At 24.7% G+C, this 22,239-nt stretch overlaps 2 protein-coding genes across 3 annotated transcripts; one reads left to right on the plus strand and one right to left on the minus strand.

Moving 5' to 3' along the window:
- Positions 1-296: 296 nt before the first annotated feature.
- Positions 297-17,139, plus strand: LOC128957816 (acetylcholine receptor subunit alpha-like 1). The gene is made up of 15 exons (XM_054303631.1): positions 297-312; positions 375-408; positions 476-511; positions 588-639; positions 853-897; positions 3,691-3,800; positions 4,019-4,064; positions 4,136-4,226; positions 4,346-4,373; positions 5,911-5,926; positions 6,128-6,261; positions 6,398-6,548; positions 6,666-7,382; positions 9,689-9,845; positions 17,069-17,139. The coding sequence occupies exons 1-15, from the start codon at positions 297-299 to the stop codon at positions 17,137-17,139; spliced, it is 1,704 nt and encodes a 567-aa protein (XP_054159606.1).
- Positions 17,140-17,196: 57 nt separating this feature from the next.
- Positions 17,197-21,217, minus strand: LOC128958311 (acetylcholine receptor subunit alpha-like). 2 transcript variants are annotated; one of them, XM_054304149.1, is made up of 12 exons: positions 21,184-21,217; positions 21,084-21,117; positions 20,962-20,997; positions 20,842-20,893; positions 20,702-20,746; positions 20,379-20,469; positions 19,769-19,968; positions 18,773-19,126; positions 18,429-18,651; positions 17,882-18,363; positions 17,493-17,594; positions 17,197-17,259 (listed from the first exon to the last, which is right to left on the minus strand). In XM_054304149.1, exons 4-12 carry the CDS (start codon positions 20,872-20,874, stop codon positions 17,197-17,199), a joined length of 1,593 nt encoding a protein of 530 aa, XP_054160124.1. In that variant the 5' UTR covers positions 20,875-20,893; positions 20,962-20,997; positions 21,084-21,117; positions 21,184-21,217. The 2 variants fall into 2 exon arrangements, with proteins under 2 accessions (XP_054160124.1, XP_054160123.1); XM_054304148.1 differs by lacking the exons at positions 21,084-21,117; positions 21,184-21,217 and having other exon boundaries at positions 17,882-18,129; positions 18,184-18,363; positions 20,962-20,983.
- Between the last annotated feature and the right edge of the window lie 1,022 nt (positions 21,218-22,239).

The following is a 22,239-nucleotide window of genomic DNA, read 5'->3' on the forward strand; positions in this document are numbered from 1 at the left end:
TTCAAAACACACAAAATATCTTCAGATGCCATGAATGGCGCAAAATCGCACCGACATCTCAATTGCGAAGCCAACCGATGCGCGATTCAATGTATTCATGTCTTACAACTGTTTTTTTTATTTGCAAATATATTGTCCAAAATATTTATAATCAAAATTTTTATTTAAAAATAATCAGAATTAATTAAATTCCTATTATATTATAAAACATAAATACATATAATTGATCTGTAATTACTAACAAAATGTTACATCAATTTGTTATATCAATTGTTTTATTAATAACATTCCGACACATGCAGTGCAATCCAGGTCTTATTGTTATTGTTTTTTTAAATAAAAATATTGTTTTCATTTTATTTATTATATTTTAGATGCCAAACGTTTATATGACGATCTATTATCCGGGTAATTGAATTAATTGATCCAAAATTTAGTAAACAATAAAAATCTAATTTTATTTTTTATTTTTTAGCTATAATCGCCTAATACGCCCGGTCTATAACAATAGGTAAACATAAAATTTTAAACAATTATAATTGATTAATATAAAACTAATTTTTTAATTATAAATATTTATTTTATAGTGATAAAATAACAGTAAAAATGGAATTAAAATTATCTCAACTAATTGATGTGGTCAGTTTATTTTATTATTTATTATATTATAGATTAAATTTTTTATTTGCATAAATATATATATTTTTATTTTGATTAAACTAGCAAGTTTTTAATTTATATTTATTTAAGTTTACTTTAAAATTATAACCTATAAATATTATATATATATATATATTTACAAGTAATTTAATATATTTAATCTAAATATTATAAATTATGATTTGTTTACAGAATCTTAAAAATCAAATAATGACAACAAACATGTGGGTTAATCAGGTTTGATGACTTACATAACATAATCTGTATATAAATTATATTTATAGTTTATGTCAAATAAATATAAATTTATATAATGTTAGTTAGCACTATATATACTGTATATTATTAATATAATTTCAATTAATTTTATTGAATATCTTAAACATACATACTTTAAATACATATATTGTATATTAAAATTTTTTATGATTTAAATGACATAAATATATTATAAACAATAATAGAGAATATGATGATTTGAATATACATTTATACAGTATATACAGTATATTTACTAATTTTTATAATGCTTAGTTAATTTAGTTTGTGATTTAAAATAAATTTTTAATACAACAAAAATCATAACAATAATTTTTTTAACTAAATATATTTTCATATCTGTTTAAAATTTAAATATATTTTACAGTTTTATAATAATAACATTATAATAATTAATACAATAATAAAAAAAATATAATTTTATTATGAAGTCTACAAATAATTTTGATAAACAAATAGAGTTGATAATATACAGAATCCCCATGTTAATTTTGTTTTTTCCGACATTTATTATCTTTTAATATTACATATAATTATTTATAATAACTAAATACTATTATTAGTATTTTAATTAATATTAAAATAAATATGATTACATTTTTTTAGTTTTAGTCGTATTTTTTTGAAAACTTTCTAGAAATATATTTACGAAAATTTGTTAGAGATATTTCATCTCTATAAACAAAGCAATATTTTATATTAATCAAAAAATAATTTTTTAACACATAAATAAAATTAAAATTGTATAGAAATAATTATGCAATTTTAACAATTATTTTTATTCTGAAAATTTTATATAATATTATACATAAAATATTTTGCAGATAAATCAAATAAAAAATTATCTAAATATTGTGGATTTTACTTATTTCATTTTTGTTAGAATATTTTTTTTTTCGTATTTTAATATTTATCTCTAAAAATATTATTTAATTTTATTAACATATTTCTCAATAATAAAATATTTTTATAGTAACAAAAAAGTTAAATTTAATAAAAAATTATAAATAATATTATATAAATATCAATTGTATCAATGTACTAAGTGCTGGAAAAATTGAAATAAATTTACATTTTACTATAAATATATTAAACAATCTTAATGTTATAAAAATAAACTCTATTATATAAGTCTAGATTTACTTATGTTATTGTAAATTAAATTTATAAAATATGCCTAAAGACATATAGAGTATATATATATAAAGTATATAAAAAAGTTTATTTTATTATTTTTATTTTTCGTGCATATAAACTATGCATATAATATATAGTATATTTTTATGTTAATTTGTGATTTAAGTAGTAGTTATAATAAGAGAGTGTTTCAATCAACAAATTAAAGCTTTAAAAAACTACATGAGTTTAAACTGCTTGTTATTTTTGATAAATAATTCAAAGATTACAAACAAATTGAATGGTTGAGTAATATTTGCGGGCAACTGATGCACTCATTGAACAAATCAATACCCATAGCCCTGTGCTTTAAATGATGGCAATTGTTAGACGCAATGCAGTGGTGGCACAGCCTTACCAATAGTATGGACCGATACAGCATTAGCATCACTGATAACTGGAAGCACTTGCACTTAGACTTAATATGCCAGACCTACTGATAGCCATCATAGTCATCACCAAATGTGTTGCCAATGTTTAGTAATATAGCTGAGACATGCAATCCATAACCAATTTAATGGATATAATGTTATCATATACTTCTATCTCTATAAGTATATACAACAAAAACTTATATACAATACGACACACACATTGACAGCATCTAAAAATCGACACCAAAATAGCATTAAATTATATCGACTATACATACATACATACATACATACATACATATATATACACACACGGCTCACTTCTAACAATATACAGTATACTGTTGTAAATATAGTAAGTAATTTTTATAAGTTATTATTTGACAACAGCTACAGTATATTCTGATAATAACTGATATTATTATTAAATTAATATTATTTTTAAAAACTATATTAAATATTTAAGTACTTCTAAACAATATTATTATTTGTATAATTTAGTGTATATTTAATGAGCTTTTTGTTCAAAACAAACATGTTTTATGATTAGTGTATTATTTATGTTATAGTAGATATAGATTGAGTGCCCAATAGTTATATAACAGTATCTCATAACTTGAGATAAGATCACGAATACCAACAATATTATGATTTTTGTTTTGATGAACAATGACATGCTATACAATACAATAACAAACAGTGCTCTCAATGGTTGTGTATGTTTATAGACATCAGACATTCAGATAGATAGTTAGATAGATAGTTAGGTAAATAAATAGATGGATAGATAGATAGATAGATAGATAGATAGATAGAGAGAGAGAGAGAGAAAGAAAGTATAAAAATGCAGAAATAAGTGTTTCAACTAATCTTAAGAGATCTTCGTGAGAAAAATTACAGATTTGATTCATTATAACAATTTTCACTCTCTTTCTTGTAATTTACTCTTATATCCCCTCTCTCTCTCTCTCTCTCTCTCTCTCTCTCTCACTCACTCACTCTTAAAAAATAACTGTGTATTGTTTACTAAATTGGACATCATTTATATTTATTTTTATTATCATCGCATCAATTATAGTCAATCTTTTACAATAGATTACAATCAATTTAAATATTATATATAATAAAATTAATTTTGTTGCTGTTAATATTTTACTATAATTATGATGATTATTATTTTTTTACAATAACATTTTGATAGGAATGGTATGATCATAAATTAAAATGGGACCCAGATGAATATGGAGGAATTACAAAATTATATGTACCATCTGAACTAATTTGGTTACCAGATATTGTACTTTATAATAAGTAAGATAATAATGTTTTATGTTTATTAAATTCAATAAAAAAATTAATTATTTTTAATTAAGCAAATTATACAATTAACGCCTATATTATGTTTTACAAATATAATAACATAAATACTGTATTTATATAATAGTACATATATAATATTATTTATTACAAAATCTAAATATCTAACTTTAAATATTCAATAATATAGAAATTTATATATATTTTTTAAGTGCTGATGGCAACTATGAAGTGGTAATAATGACTAAAGCGATTATTGTAAGCAAACAAACAAAAAATGATTGAAATGATAAAATTATTTTTTTTTAAATGATTGACTCGTTTGACAGCACGAGTCGGGAAAAGTGATGTGGAATCCACCGGCAATTTATAAGAGCTCTTGTAATATAGATATCGATTATTTTCCATTTGATGAACAGGGTATATATATTAATGATTATTTATAAAATTGTTATTAAACTAAAATTTCTCAAAATATATATTAATATATTTTTATTTTATTTTATAAAATGCATTCATATTCAATAATTTGTGTATAGAGTGCTTCATGAAATTTGGGAGCTGGACGTAAGTTAAAATAAAATTATTATTATTATTGATGATATTATTCAATTGAGATAAAATACTTTATTTATTATATAAATATAATACAATGTATAATAGTTTTAGTGTATAATGTATTATAGTATATATTTAATATACTAATACTAAGAAAATGTATTACGTGTATTGCTTTTTTAAAGTTTATTTTAGTTGACCATTTAAGTTGTTTACTTACAAATATCTATCAGATATCAAAACATATTTATTTGTTTAACAATATTTTAACTCAATAATAGCCATTCCCAGGAGTGTCTAACTATATAAATTCAATACACCTGCACTTATATACAACAACAACAAAATTGTAGGATATAATAGTCTGTATGTTTGAATGATAGCACATAATAGTTATATAATATTATATATCCAATTTTAATTATCATTACTAGTAGAAGTAATAATAATAATAATAATGTTTTTTATATCTATTAAATCATAGCAAAGATAAACTTTTTTCTTATAATTTACTCTCATTTAATGCTTTATTTGACAACATATAAGTATATATATATATATATAATATTAGTTGTCTGTAAAAACCTAAATACAGTATAAAATACTATACGTCTAACTATTACATAAATAAATAAATTGATTAGAAATAAATTTGTCGGAGAAATGAAATTTTTGTGTAATTCATGAAATTAAGCCAATTTTTGGTTGATTTAGAAATAAATTCATGCCTTCATTACAACACTGAACTCTTTGTAAAAACTCTTCATTACAACTACTTTTCAAATGCAATATTAATAAAAATTTTCTGCCAATTTTTATATAATATATATATTAAACTGTATATATCATATAAAAAGGGATTTTTTCGAGCATAAAATGAAAGAAAAAATAATAAAAAATAAAATCTTTAACACAAAACTTATATTTGAAATATTGAACGATTAATTCCGTCCTATTTAATACATGAAGCGCTTAAATATATGACTAGAATATATAGTATAAAGTATATATATATAATTTATATATCTGTACGCAAAACAAATCATATGCAATTTTTTGTTTTGTTTTTTATTATTGATATAAAAAATTGAAAAAATTTCTTATTCAAAAAAGTCACTTCAAATAAACAAAAATCAATTATTTTGTCGACCATTTATGTTAGTTCTGTAGTATTATGTTTTTTTGTGTGTGTCTCTCATTAAACGGTTAGCCGTTTATTTTGTTTGACAGCTTTCACACACAAATAGATAATCAATTGTAAAAGCAAACAATTTAAAACAATAAATTAAATCTTTTATTAGCTATGAAAAGGCAGACATGATTTAATATTTATATAAAACCGCATTTATCTTATTATTGGTTAAAAAACGAGACAAATATTTTTACGCTTATATAATGATTAATATTTACTAAACTTTTGTAAATTATTTTTAAATAAATAGAAATATATATTGTATATATAAATATATTCTATAGTATTAAAATTTTATTTATAATAATGTTTATTACTTATCTAATGAGTGCAATTATTGTTAATTAATTGCAGATATGACGGCTATACGGTATGTAAATTGTTATTAATAATACTTATCTATAATAAGCATTATAATTACAATAATCATTAAATGTTTTATTGATGTCTATAATAATAATAATTGTATGCAATGTATTATGCAAATATAGCTTTTATGTAAAAAGACACTTAAAATGACCAAAAACTGATATTTTATGCAAATGAGAGTATACTTGAAAATTATTTTTAGGTCGATCTCAAGCATATGAAACAACTAGAGGACAGTAATTACATTCAAATGGGTATGGATTTGAGTGCTTTCTACTTGAGTGTTGAATGGGATATAATGTCAGTGCCGGCCAAGAGAAAGGAAAAGTTTTATAGGTATAGTCTATTAAAACAATATACAGTTTTACTATTACTAGTAGTACTACTACTCTCATGTTTGTCGATAAGCACTTAGATTTAATGAAAGTTTCATTTCATATACCAAATGATGTGTTTTTGTGTGTATGTTTAGCTGTTGTGAAATGCCATATCCGGACATTACATTTAATATAACACTGAGACGGAAGACCCTGTTTTATACGGTTAATCTGATTATCCCGTGCGTCGCCATATCTTTCCTATCAATTTTGGTCTTTTATTTGCCGTCAGACAGTGGAGAGAAAGTATGTCCATCACTACAATCATTATAATACTACTACTAATAATATTTAACTGGAAAATGATGGCCAAAGTGGCTAAAACCTAATACCAATTACTTTGATTGTTACATAAATTTTTAGGTCAGTCTTTCCATAACTATAATGCTATCATTGGGTGTATTCTTCTTGTTGTTGACCGAAATCATACCACAGACGAGTCTAAAGGTTCCACTATTGGGTAGATATCTGTTATTCACAATGATTTTGGTGACCCTATCAGTAGTGGTCACTATAGTAGTACTTAATGTGAACTTCCGTTCGCCGGCAACCCATCGTATGGCGCCGTGGGTTAAGACTGTCTTTTTGAATGTATTGCCACGACTTCTGTGTATGCAAAGACCAAAAGCAAGTGAAAATGATGTCGATATCGATGATGACATACATTACGGCTATAGTAATAATGGCAAACGTTTATCGCCTCCGGTCGGAGACATGGGATTACCAGAGAAGCCAATCATATTAACGAAAACCGGTGTTAGAAGAGTGAGTAACAATTCACTCAATGACTTCCCTCCGCCGCCACCGCCGGACAAATCTAATATGTTGTCAATTAAGACGTTGCATACAAACGGAGCCGACAAATGTGTTGACAGAATAGGCTTTCCTTTGCCACCCAATTATGACACCGATGCCGATCCCTTTGCAACGGATGCTGAAACTGTTAGTCCATTGCCTGCCGGGTCAGTGACCGATGAAATGGAAGCGTCGAAAAAAAAGTTATGCCCTGAAATGGAAAAAGCAGTTTTGGGGGTCAGGTTTATGGCTCAGCATAATATCAATCTCGACAAATATCTTGAGGTAAGTTATGTATCATGTTTTGAATTACAATTTAAATTCAATTGTTATTATCACTAATGTTTTGTATATTTTATATCATACTTAACAATCTACTACTGTATATAGTATATACTCTATCCTACTTTCTATATTAATATAAGTTGAGGTTAAGGGAGGGAAATGGTACACATAATTGCATTTCATTGAGAAGTGATGTCAAGTGAGCTACGAGTTTGAGAGAGAGAGAGAGAGAGAGAGAGAGAGAAAGAGAGAGAGAGAGAGAGAATTGTGTTATTGCTATAATTGATTATACAAATATAAAATATATATACCGGTATAGTATACGTATAGCAATATATATATATTGTATAATGTAATATATCCTCAATATATATATACGTATATGCGTTATATAATACTTATGTTTAATATTAGATTATTTTGATTGTCAGACTCAAGTCAGTCCACAATTTTTTACGATTCAATGCTTTTAAGTGAAGCAAAATTCAATTTTTTGTGTTAAACTCAGAATCAATTTCATGTCTAAAAAAATGAAACCCCTTTTCATATATATATATAAATTATATATAAAACTGCTTCTCACTTAAGACTGTTATATACATTATACTGTATATATATAGTACAGTATATACTATATATAATATATACAGTATTATATAATGCATAGGAATGAAGAAGCAAACGGTTAGTATTTATTTAGCGATCGATACATTCATAGAGTGAGTCGAGAGAGAGAGAGAGAGAGAGAGAGAGAGAGAGAGAGAGAGAGAGACGGCTGGCAAGCGATTTAAGTGCAGTATTGCCGACAAAATATACATATAGAGAGAGAAAAAGCATTATAAGGAATTGGAGAAAATGTAGTGAATATACAATATATTGAATATATAAATATACGGTATATATATATAACGCTAGATATACATTATAACAATATATATTGAATGATAGTGTAATTATTCAATGGAAAGGGTCTGTCAGCTGAACCTTAATGGCGTTTCCTTGTGTTACTACCAAAAGAGCACCTTTAGGTTTAAGAAAGACACACAACATTTTGTCAATGACTATACTATTTTCTTGTGGTCTTATTTGTTGACCACTTCTATGGCATTATTTTATACTATATAACTGTTATATAACCCCTTGACATACAGATAATGTGGGTCTCATATCCTAATTAATTCACACACTTTCCTATTTGATTTCAAACTAAATTAATGTCCAGAAAATGCATTTCTCAATTCATTCACATTCTCTTTCAAATAATCACTTCACTTGATTTGTTTGTTTCATTAAAGAAATATATATATATATAATAACAATAATAAGAATAATACTTTAATTCTGTTTCTATCAAAATATTTCTTTTAGAAAATTGCTTTTATTTGCAAACTTTTTATCTCATAATAAAAAATCGATTGTTAGGGGTTTTGTAATAACAGACAACACAATAGTTGTATACAATGTATATATACTTATATATATATATATATATATATATATATATATATATATATATATATATATATATATATATATATAAAGATTGCAATAGAGAATAGTGGCTGAAAGGGATAGTAGTAGTAGTAGTAGTGAAGGGACGGGGAGTTTATGGTAAATATTTTGTTATCTCAACATTTTCTGGTGTCCGCAGTCATCGTTAGACGTTTTTTTTGTGTATTATTTCTTATACTCGTATATTCATTCAACGTTCGCCAAAATCAAATGCATCACTAAATGCCATTGAATCCACTTTTACCAAAAAAAAACTAAACGATAGACTATATTTCACTTTTTTACTCAATTGTTTGTAGAGAAAGAAAGAAACAGAAGGAAAGTATGAGTGAGTAAGTGAACGGAGAGAGAGAGAGAGAGAGAGAGAGAGAGCGGGTGAGTGATGCCAATGCTCTCAGTCAAGTACTATACTATTGGGCAGACATATGATTGCCGTGAATATAATGTATCGATCGTTTTGATGCAATCGTTATAAAACTTAGATTTTTTTTTGTGTATGTGTTTGCAATGGATTTGCAATAGCGATGACAAATGCGACAATTTTTTTGATGTTGTGTTGCTTTCATTGCTTTTATTTCTTTTCATAAATACACTAAAACATTAAGTGTCCGGTAAAAAAGGTATCGCCAGTAATGGCATCGATACGATCGCATTAACGTTATGATCATAATTTTTTCTTCACATTTATATATTATTATTATCAATATTACTGTATATACTATATACTGTAATATATATACTGTAATATATATACTGTATATATCATATATAAATGAATGTATACGAATTTATAGATCGAGGAGGACTGGAAGTTTGTGGCAATGGTTTTGGACCGACTGTTTCTCTGGATATTTGCCATATCCTGTGTCATGGGTACCATACTTATCATATTCAGCGCCCCATCACTATATGATACTAGACTTCCCATTGATATTCAGCTAACAAAAGAGGGTTAACAAACAATGTCATAGAAATTTTAATCTAATTTATTTTATAATTTAATGATTAAAATTATTAAATAAAAATTTGTAATAAATGTTATTTAATTTATTTCTAGTAAAATATGTATAGTTTTTTTCAAAAATAAAAAACAAATAAAAAATAATAATCAATGCCTAATATTTAATATTAATAACTCTTTTTAACATTTAAAACATATGTCTTATGTATAATTGATTATAAAGAGGAAAATTTCTTTAGAAAAAAAATCTAGAAAATTTTAGAAAGTTTAACAAAATTTTACTTATATATTATAAATATAATAGAATCATCATGTTAATTTTCTCTATTTGTTACTCTTCAATTAGCTAAAATTATTAATAAAATTAAATAATATTATCAATTTTAATCGTTTAAATAACAATAAAGTTAAAATAATCAATACTTTTACATATATTTTTGTAACTTTGCTTTACTGTCAAAAACCTATAAAATAATTACACTATGAAATAAATTTTTAATAAAACTAACTTTTTATAATTATAATAGTAACAGTATTGAGATATAATGTACAATATATACGATTTTTATAATGTAATATATATAATAAATATTCAATAATAATTACTATACAAGTATAGGAGACTCCTAACGCATTATAATAAAGTAAAAAATCTATTTTTTTAAAATAAAAAAAAATCTAGAATTATTGTTTAAAAAATTTATTGGTTGCCATTTATAGTTTTATGTTTTAGATTTTTGAAAGTTTTTTTATTTAGAATTTATGAACTACTATGTGAACAAAATCAATAATAAAATAAAGTTATATAAAATGAAATTCAAATATGAAATTTGATATAATTTATTTAATAATAAAATATAAATAAATTATGTTAGACTAAAAACTAAAAAAATTTGAGTTTAAAATTTTCAAAACTAATTTTAGTGTGTAATTAGTTTTCAATAAATAAATTTAAAAATATATATATTTATAATTTTATTTATAATATATCAATGTGAGTGATATATTTAATGCTTTTAATGATAATTAATCTTTAGATACATTTATTTTATAAATACTTTTGCTTTTATGGTAAATATATGTTCAGTAATTTGGACTAAATCATAAAGTTTCAATTAATCCTATTTATTCTATTTACAGTATTTAATAATATTTGAGTTAATACTTTAATAAATACCGTAAATAACAGTAATAATAAAAATAGTAATAATAATAATAATACATTAGTTTATTTACTATTTTATCTAATATTGCTGAATTTTTCATTTTTTCTGGTTATTGCTAATTCAAATTAAATTTATATCAAAAATTATGGATGATTTCTACTACTGTTTTAATTATACAATATTAGCTTTATGTATATTGAATATATATTAATAATAAATTAAAATTATTGTTAAAAATAATAAAAAGTGTACTTTTAAATTATTTTTAATATACTTATATTTTTAATTATTTGTTTATTTATTTGCTATAAGATTTTATAATATAATATTATCTTATATTTAAAAATAATATATTAATTTAATTATATAAACTAACAATATTGTTTGTTATGTTTTCATTAATACTTATATTTGGAAAAAATAAATGTAAATTATGATATTATATGATATAATTTATATCGATTAATCTCTTAATATATTATTGAATCACAAACTGTTTGATCAATTGCTTGCAATGATTAGTATGAGAATCATTGAATGAAAAAATTAGTATTTCCGTTAGCGATGAGAATAAATAAAATATTAGCCCTTATTTGGCATAATATCGACTCTGAGAAACACAGTTTGCAATGAATTGAGTAATTTTATTCACTTTATTATACACTTGAATTGAATTGAAATAACTGAATATTGCCTAAAGTTATAGTAGCTATGAATAGATGAGAGAGAGAAAGAATGAGAGAGAGAGAGAGAGAGAGAGAGAGAGAGCTCATATATTATAAAATACCGAGTATGATATATAGTATATATTATATAATATATACAATATAAATGTTAAACACTATATAAAAATGTATGACTTTAAGGCATTGATGTAATAAAAAATTAAATTCTTCAACACTTTGATAACTTATTTTATTTTACTTATTTTTTTATAAAAAAATGTTATTTTATTTTCTACAGAATATACTGTATATATATATATATTATCAATTGCTGCACTGACCTTACAATCATAATTATATTATATATATATATACTTAAATGAAAAATGTGGCAAAAAAGTAGATATGAAATACAGGATTATCTGCTGGCAATTGATTCAACAGATGGAATCCGTACTGATATCTGAAGCTATTTTCCACCAAAAAAAAAGTATTTCAAAACATTAGAGATGGTCTCAATGAATGTGCGTTACTTTACACACACACACATATATATATATATATATATAATTTATATATTACTTAATACTTTTACAGTTATATGAATTATATATATATATATATATAAAGTAAGCCTATTTTGAATGCACTAACAATATTATGACATAACTTATTGTCTATGTTGGCTGTCTTTTGCAGTTATGTTTAGCACTGATATGTGACACTTCATACCCGAGTGTTATATATATATATAGAAGACTATTGAAGACCACATGTTATGACTTAGACGATGACATTTATCTTCACGTTTTTTATAGCTTTTCATTTGACTTCTTTCTTCTGCAGAAAAAAATAAATACTAAACTTATGCTATAATTGTGTTCAAAGCATAGAATATTTTTTATTTATATATAATATTTTATATAATATTACAATTATATTTATTCCTTTTCTTTTATGAAACAAATGTTTAGAAAAAAATAAGTTTATTGTATTTGTTTTAGTAATTCATTAAATTTCTTGTTTTTCCAAAAAAGCTACAGTTTATTATAGAAATGCATAAATGCAGTATTATTTATATAGATATATAATATATAAATATTGAGATAGTTTTTTTTAGTAATACAGTATATAATATATAAAATCTACTGTAGTTTTATACAAATTGAGGTAAAAATTGAAAACAATATTATTAAGTGTAGTGAAATAAAGCAATGGATGCGATGATATAAGTGATGATATGTGTGACGATAATATCTCGCTTAAGGCTAAAGATAATGTACTTATGCTTATAGTTGAGAATGTGTTATATTTTAAGAGACAGTATCTCTCTCTCTCTCTCTCTTTCTTTCTTTCTTTCTTTCTTTCTTTCTTTCTCACTTTCCTTCTCATTCATTCACCCACTCATTGATTCATTCACTCTCTTTCACTCACTGTCTCTCAATAATGACATGACTTGCATGGATGTGCCAAATGCTGTGTCTCTCATACCAAATACAATGGTCGACATCATCGACAACAACATATCAAATTAGGAATAGCTGGCAGTTTACTCGACATCACAATTAGATTAGAATATCCAGTAATGCCTCTCACTATCATAGCTATTGGTCGCACTGGTAGTGGTGGTGGTGATGGTAGTAGTAGTAGTAGTAGTAGTAGTAGTAGTAGTAGTAGTAGTAGTAGTAGTAGTAGTAGTAGTAGTAGTAGTAGTAGTAGTAGTAGTAGTAATAGTAGTAGTGTCCAAAGTGAGCAGCAATGCGCTATCAGTGTCTCGCAAACAACAATAACATGACTGAACTGCCGCTGAACTCGCTTTTGTGTGTCATTTCACTCTCTCTTTCGTAAATTACTTTACTATATATAAGCTCACAAAACAAAAACATAACACATATAGCAACTGACATACCGTTCCTTTATTTTACTGGATATCGATTTTCTAATCTATTCTAATCTAACTATTCCTTAATACAACATAATATCTCAAATTCTCTCTCTCTCTCTCTCTCTCTCTCTCTCTCTCTCTCTCTATATATATATATATATATATATATATATATATATATATATATATATCCTCTCTCTTTTTTATCTTTTCATATCATTATTGTTGTTATAATATAATTAAGTATTTGATTAATTTTTTTTAACAATTATATTTTTTTGAGAAAATATCAATTTGAATATCTTTTATGTAATAATAATAATATATTGTGAAATTAAAGACTGTTATTATAATTTTTCAAACTTTCAGATACTATTAAACAATAAAACGGCATTATTTTGGTTAATGACTTGATATGCGAAACACATGTGATTGAATGGTATCGTAATTGAAAAAATTTAATACCAAATGATAGCTTCGGTATTAATGGTGTTTTCTAGTCTTTAGTGTATTGTAGTTCATAATAAATCTGGTGAAATAGGTTTACAAAATATGGTGTGTTGTACTGTATTTATGCTTTATGTTTGATATCTCGTGTAAAAGATTCACATTTAAAGTGTCACTTTGACTAATGTCTTGAATTTATTTTTTATTTTTGTGAATCTTCAGGGCTCTGGTGTGCAAGTGTTTGTATGTATGTATGTATGTATGTGTATCAGCTAAGCCACCACATACTGCACAGTCAGATTGGGATCCGTTTGCAAACGGCATCAACCAATACATCAATAAATATAACACTTTATTCTTGTATTATCTTTAATAATACATTTTAGGTCTTTACTCAATGTCCGACACAACAGCCATAAACACTGACTACAAGCGATGCTTATTATAATTGATAGCTCTTTGCTCTCATATATCTCTTATACTATAAGAGAAAAAGTCAGACCAAACAAATGTAAAACATATAATTTAACGATAATTATATTATTAATAAATATAAACTCGTAGTCACTTATCTAACTGTTATTTATTTGATATGATTTTAACAAGATAAATATTTTTATCTCAATTATTGTATTAGTTTTATGTTATAATTAGAAACAAATATTAAAATTTAGGTAAATATTTAATAATCATAAAAATATAGTATAAATTTAGTAATAGATAATGTATGGATATTGTATATTATATTAGATAGTAGATATGACTACTAATATGATCAATTACACTAATATACAGCATTTTTATATATTTACTGGTAATCAAAATGTAAAATAATTTTAATTAACTTAAATTAATCAAATAAAATCCTGTATATAACATTATAATTAAATACTGTACAATTGTAAAAAATACAATTGTAGACAATCATATTAATAATTCAATTTTTTACATTTTGTTAAAATTAAATTGATATTTGTTAAGTGAGATATGAATTAATATTTTCTATTTAAAAAAATGATAAACTGTTAAATATTAAATCTTTTTTATGTTATCAACATTAATACAGTAATTGAATTTATTTCAACAAATATTTTGTAGTACAGTATGTGTATGTGAGTGAGTGTGTGTGTGTGTGTGTGTGTGTGTGTGTGTGTGTGTGTGTGTGTGTGTGTGTGTGTGTGTGTGTGTGTGTGTGACATAATCATCATTATTATCTCCCGGAGCTAAAAGAGCTGTTGTTTATGTAATTTCTTTTGAAAAATGTCTTTTCATAATTTTTATAAATATTTCAAAAAATTAAGACATATATTATACATATAATATATTTTATTAGTAAAATTATTTTATTACAATTTTGTGTGTGTATTACATTCGTTAAAATTAGTTATGTAACATTAAACAATATTAATAGCTGCTATGGTTTTTAAATTTGTAGTAAAAATAGTTGAAATTTTTAAAAAATTATTATTAATACCCGTACTTGTTTTTTTTTGTTTAAAAATATAAAAATTATTTAAAAACAACAACAACAAATTAAAAAATATGTTTTATATTGCTCAAATTTGTTTATTAATGTTTTAATATTGATGATGATGTTTTATATGATTAATATTGAAAATTATTTTGTATAATATTAACATAAATATAATATTTAATACATTTAAAACACGAATCAATATCAAGTTTATGACTGTTTATGACTGGTCTAACATATAAAACCCCAAAAATAGCATATAAAACATAAATAATAAAATATACAAAATATTCTATAGTATAACTACTCTATTATTATAATCATTATTTACTATATATGCAAAAGTGGTAAATAAGTAGCAAAAAACAAAATTATTATATTTTATGGTATGATTTTGCTATACTCTCTCTCCTATCTCTGGCATCACTTTTGATGTATGAATTGACCATCAATTGTATCAATTATTTGCACCAACAATGGCATCATATTATATGCAATCAATTGAACTGAAATCTGATCAAAACAATCACATCAATAGAAATATAATCTATATTTTGTGACCAAATCTTTTAGATATACACTATATTATATTCTGTATATAAATAATTACTTACAATATAAATATATTGTGACCACAAATTCAGTGCTCTCTCTCTCTCTCTCTCTCTCTCTCTCTCTCTCTCTCTCTCTCTCTCTCTCTCTCTCTCTCTCTCTCTCTCTCTCTCTCTCTCTCTCTCTCTCTCTCAATTACTAATACTGTATTCGAGGCAAAAATGTTAAACATCTTTGACTAACATATCATGTTTTATGTGTTTATATTTGAGTTATACTAAATATAAATAATATAAATATAGTTATCATATATATATATACAGTATATTCTTACCTTATATATGGTAATGTTATCAAAGTTAATGTATCAAAATAAACTCATAACACACATAAATATGAATTAAAATTCTATTTATTTATTAATCTTTAGTATATATATATATACACTGTATATATCCATAACTCTAAACATAAATATAGTGTATCTGTTTTATGTTATTTATTTAAATGATATGATTATTGAAAATATATTTACCATTCAAATACTGTACCAGTATATATTTATTTATATATAACTCAACATGCTTTATTAATAAGTTTGCATAATATGCAATGCATATATTCATAAATAAATCATTTCAGGGATTTTATTTAAAAATTATTGATTTTTATCCTATGAAAACATAAATCCATAAATTAAATATATATAAAACACTGTTTGAGAAATGGAATTAAATTTTTTTAATTTTATATACATATATAATATAAATTATGTTACAATAATTCAGTAATATTACAATTATTATTATCTAACAAATATTTTTACTTTTAAAATACAAATTATTTAAATATTTATATGTATTTACAATTATTTGAATATTTTATAGTTATATTTATTAATATATATATATATTATTTGCTTAATACATTAGCTGCCTTTCAAGAGCTGAATATTTATATTTACATTAATAATATTTGCATATTATTATTATTTAGAAAAAAACAAATATAATAATAAAAATAGTTACCAAAGAAAAAATAAAACAATTGAAATTAACATCAAAATATCTCTTTAATACATGTAATATTAATTAAAAAACAAGCATTTTTTGCACAAAAAATTAAGCACAGATTAAATAAAATGAATGGTATTTATCGTCCAATTTGTGAGAGCTGTTGATCGATAGGTGATCTCTGATCGTAGAGAGACGGGGCCTATAAATAAATATATATATATATAAAACAGTCATACAATTCAATTAACTAATTGTCTGGTAATTTATTGATTGCTGTCTGTGTTTGTCCTATTCATGTCATTGTTTAGTTTAGTTAGTCTTCAAGTCAAATGTAATTCATTTATGCAATAATCACAGTGTGTTGTCTATATATACGGTATATCACATACATGTGTGTGTGTGTGTGTGTGTGCACTGGTATTAAATCAATACCTGAAAAATGATGCCACAGGTGCCACATAAACATGCTAGAGTAAATATCCATAGGAATAGTCGATCCAGAACCATTGCCACATATTTCCAATCCTCCATCACCTACAAGTGCATTATATTTGGTGTTTATTTATATATATCGGTGACAAACAATTGATAAGAAAATGATAAGAATGCAAAGGAAACACCGAAAAAACATCACAAAACTGTCTATCGATTAGTTTAGATAATACTATATATACTGTATTATAATATACAATATATATTGAATATAAGGAGAGAGTGTGTGAATAGAAAACAGAAAAAAACTATTGAAAGAAAAGACAGTAAAAGAGAGAAAAGGGAGTGAAAGGGAAAGTTATCGGTGAATGAGGGGTCACTTGACTCACATTATTTTCGTCGTCATCTTTCCTGATATGGTCAGCGATGGCTAAAATACTTTGAATAGCTTTCTGGACGTCCACTGATGTCTGCAATGATGAACCCAGTAATTGATTTTGATTTGTCTGCTGTTCGTGTGCTGTGTTTGCGATGACATCCTTATGTCCATTAGACCAATGAATACAGTTATCATTATTTATATTGCAAAACGTGTTGCCATTCATTTCAGGCATTTCAGGCATCGCTAACTCCGAGTCTAAAACATTATTGTACTCATGAGTACAGCTGTAGTGATAGATCAATGGCAGACCGGGTATGTCGTTGTCGACATAGCGCTGATCAACACCAGAGTATGAAGACATAGGCTCTACTCTATAGCCACCATTATTGGTGTTTCTTTGCATCATTCGGTAGGAGTTTCTTCTCAAAGGCAATCCATTGGAGCCTCCATTACATGAATCAACTTTGGATTTGTGTTTAGAGGCCACAGCTTTAAACATTTGAAACTTATGTCATATGATATGACCACTAGTATGATATTAGATGAACACTTACCGGCCAACTCCTCAGTCCAATCGTGAAAAGATGGTCTTTTCATAAGTAATAGTCGCGGCAACATATGTATGAATAAAGTGCGCACCCAGGGAGACATACGATGGGTAGATGACGACCTAAAGTGAACATTAAGTACACCCACCGTAACACATATGGATAACGTGACCAAAATCATTGTGAACAACAAATATTTGCCTAACAGAGGCACTGCCAGACTAGTTGGCTATTATATTTGGAGACAATAACAGTATAAATAAATACATTAATCAATGGAAAGGCTTTTGCTATTAATTAGTTTGGAAATCTCATGAGTGATGAGACAAATAATAGTCAAAAAGACTTACGGGTATTATCTCAGCCAATAGTAAGAAGAATACAGTGAGTGATACGAGAATAGAGATGGAAAGTGTGACCTTTTCGCCCGAATCGGACGGCAAATAAAATACTAAAACAGTTAAGAATGAAATGCCGACACAAGGAATGATTAGGTTAACCGTATAGAACAGGGTTTTCCGTCTAAGCGTTATATTGAAGGTAATGTCGGGATAGGGAGCCGGCAGACCGTCATAATATTCTTCATTATATTGGGCCGGAACCAGCAGTATATCCCATTCAACACTCTTATAAAAGTCACTCATATCAATACCCACTTCCATTGCACTCGAATCGTGGTGTTGGTTGACGTGACGTAAATCTACCTATTGTTTTGTTTTGTTTGTTTTTTTTGTATATAATATATATATAACTTTATAAGTTTGTAAACTGTATTTGATTTATCAAATAATTAAATTCTTTTAATGTGAATCTCTCTATTTGTTTGCTATGAAATTAATGTCAAAAATGTGTGGAATTTATATATTTAACAATAAAAAAATCATTATTTATATATATATATATATATATAGCTTAATGCAAACTTATCAAAATGTTTTATCTTTAGAAATTTGATATTAATTTTTATCTAATTTTAATAATATATAAATTACTATATATATTTTTTTGTTAGCACTGAGCAACGCATTTGCGCTAAAATGCATTTATTAAATTTGCATAAATTACAGAAATGCTATTTGCAAAAATAAAATAATAATAAATATGTAGTTGGCATTTTATAAGATTAAATTATTAAAAAGCTTTAACTATTGTGTCTATTATTAATAATAATTTTTTTACATCAAACATTATCCTAAGCAATAATCAGCGCCCAATAGTTAAAGTATAAATTGGCTAATATATATATATATATAAATATATAGCTAATTTAATAGCAAACAAAATATAAACAATAACAACAATAATGTGTAATAAAGTTGATATGGTATACAATGTACTATACATACCTCATGTCCATCATAAGTCCAACTCCCAAATTTCATGAGACAGTGTTGTACATCAAATGGGAAGTATTCGACATCTATTTTACAGGTAGACTTGTAAAGCGCGGGTGGATTCCATACTACATGTCCCGTATAATACACTATGGCTTTTGTCAATAGGTTCACCTCATAGTTTCCATCGGCGTTATTGAATAATACGATATCTGTTGTTAATATCATTAAAAGCTATTATAATTTTCTGGCTGAGTATTAGCTCTTATTAATATTATAGATAAAAATTTGTTTAATACAATAAATGTAATGGCAATAAATAATATGATATCCGACTTAAAGCATTGAGCAATAGATCTATAAATATGTTATTATTTTTATTAGCATTATCTCTGCTAACAAGCAGTACTTAGCGAAAAGCTATTAACTATATATAGTAGGGTATTATATAATATAATATAATATTTAACTAAATTAATAAAAACATTTTACTACATTAGTATATACTCAGTATATCATAGAGAAAATACTTATCAAAAATATACTGTAAATATTTTTATATATTTATAGAAATAATAAACTGATAAAAAATATATATAAATTATATAATATATTGACAAACCCGGTAACCATATGTCTTCAGCGGGAACGTGAAGCATATCGACCCCTCCATAATCGGCAGGTTTCCAAACAAGCTTATAATCGTACCAATTCTATAATATATAATAATAATAATAATAATTTAAGTAAGTATTTAAAATACTTATTATCTAAAAATATAAAGTTAAACAAACAAAAGTATATATTTTAATATTATTATTATTTTATAATTATATTCTAATATATGATATAAATAGTTTAAGCTTTTAATCGTTAGAATTAAATATGCAACAAATTATTTTTTTATATAATAATTATTATACAATAATAAATGTGAAGCAATACCTGATCGACCCATACATTAGTTGTCATAATTTGATTCTTGAGATTCTGGTTAAATCAATTTTTGTTTTCATTAAATATACACCATATATATGGCGTGTAAATTGGATGACAAAATTGAATCAAACAAAATCAATACAAACCACATCAATAAGTTGCGTCAACTTTAATCCCATTTTGACTATTAGTTTATCGCTAAAAATAATAAGAAAATGTCATTTATTAGTCATATTTCAATATTAATAAATTTATGTTATAAATACCTATTGTTATAAACGGGTCGTATTAGTCGATTATAGCTAAATGTATAGAAAAACAATAAAAACGTGTATTAAATATATGTATATAAAAAATAGTATAAATTTAACTTAAAACAAAAACTAACCTTGATAAAACATCATCATAAAGTTTTTTGGCATCTTTAATTAAATAATTTAAAAATACTAAACATGTGTAATATTATTATTATTGAATTAAATACAGACCTAGATTACAGTCAATAGCATTGAATGCTAGCGATAGGATCAACAGAGAAATAGTTGTTTTCAGTGATGACAACATCATTGTATTTATAAGTGTGTTAGCATTCAATACCATAACATACTAATAGATTGAATGATTTTAAATAAGACAATAATTATTAGTTAATTATATGTAATTTGATTAAAAATTTGTATTAAAAATTCATAAAAATCTTTATATTAAATTTTTTTAAATAAAAATCATAAACCGATATCTTCTGATGGTATGAATGGCGCAAAATCGCACCGACATCTCAATCGCGAAGCCAACCGATGCGCGATTCAACGCATCCCAGTCTATGGCATCTATTTTATAAATATTTGGTGTTAAACTATAATTGCATTAAAAGTTTATAATTTGTCTTAAAAAAAATATTTTTAATTACATACAATCATTACAATAATCTTTACTTAAAATTCATTTGCAAAATAGTATTTGAATATATAGTTAGACTTTCAATGAAACATCAAAATTCAAATAATTATAATATTTTATTTTTGTGTTAAGATTTCGGTGAAAAACTTTCCGATCAATTGATGGGGAAAACAGTCGTTCAATATATACACATATTTTTATATACACACTGTAGAGTAGTACTACTGCTCTGCACTACATCGATGCCATACAGTAGTGACTACTGCATTGTCTGTGTATATGTAATACTATGTGTATTGCAGTGAAAAACTCACGGATAATGTGCAGTGCATTGACTGCCAGTTGATAGCGCTTACAGTTTTCAGAGGCAATCGATCGATGGATTCCAAAGTTTCCAAAAGACTGTAAGTCTTTCTCTCTCTTATACATGAAATTCCTATACAAACCCATAAAGTTGTACTGTTTTTGTGGCACTGTTTGAGAAAAAAAGTGTCAAACAGTCGACTACAACAACCAAAGGGGTCAACAAATAGGTATATAAGTATATATATATATATTATTTTACTTTAATAATTTCTAATCAACTTTTCAACAAAACAACAAATTATTCAATTACTGTACATATATAATGATTTATATATTTA

Source organism: Oppia nitens, unplaced genomic scaffold (genome assembly GCF_028296485.1).
Source record: "Oppia nitens isolate AA-2021 unplaced genomic scaffold, nextdenovo-longstitch-racon4-pilon3 scaffold3_pilon_pilon_pilon, whole genome shotgun sequence".
Taxonomy (NCBI): Eukaryota; Metazoa; Arthropoda; class Arachnida; order Sarcoptiformes; family Oppiidae; genus Oppia; species Oppia nitens.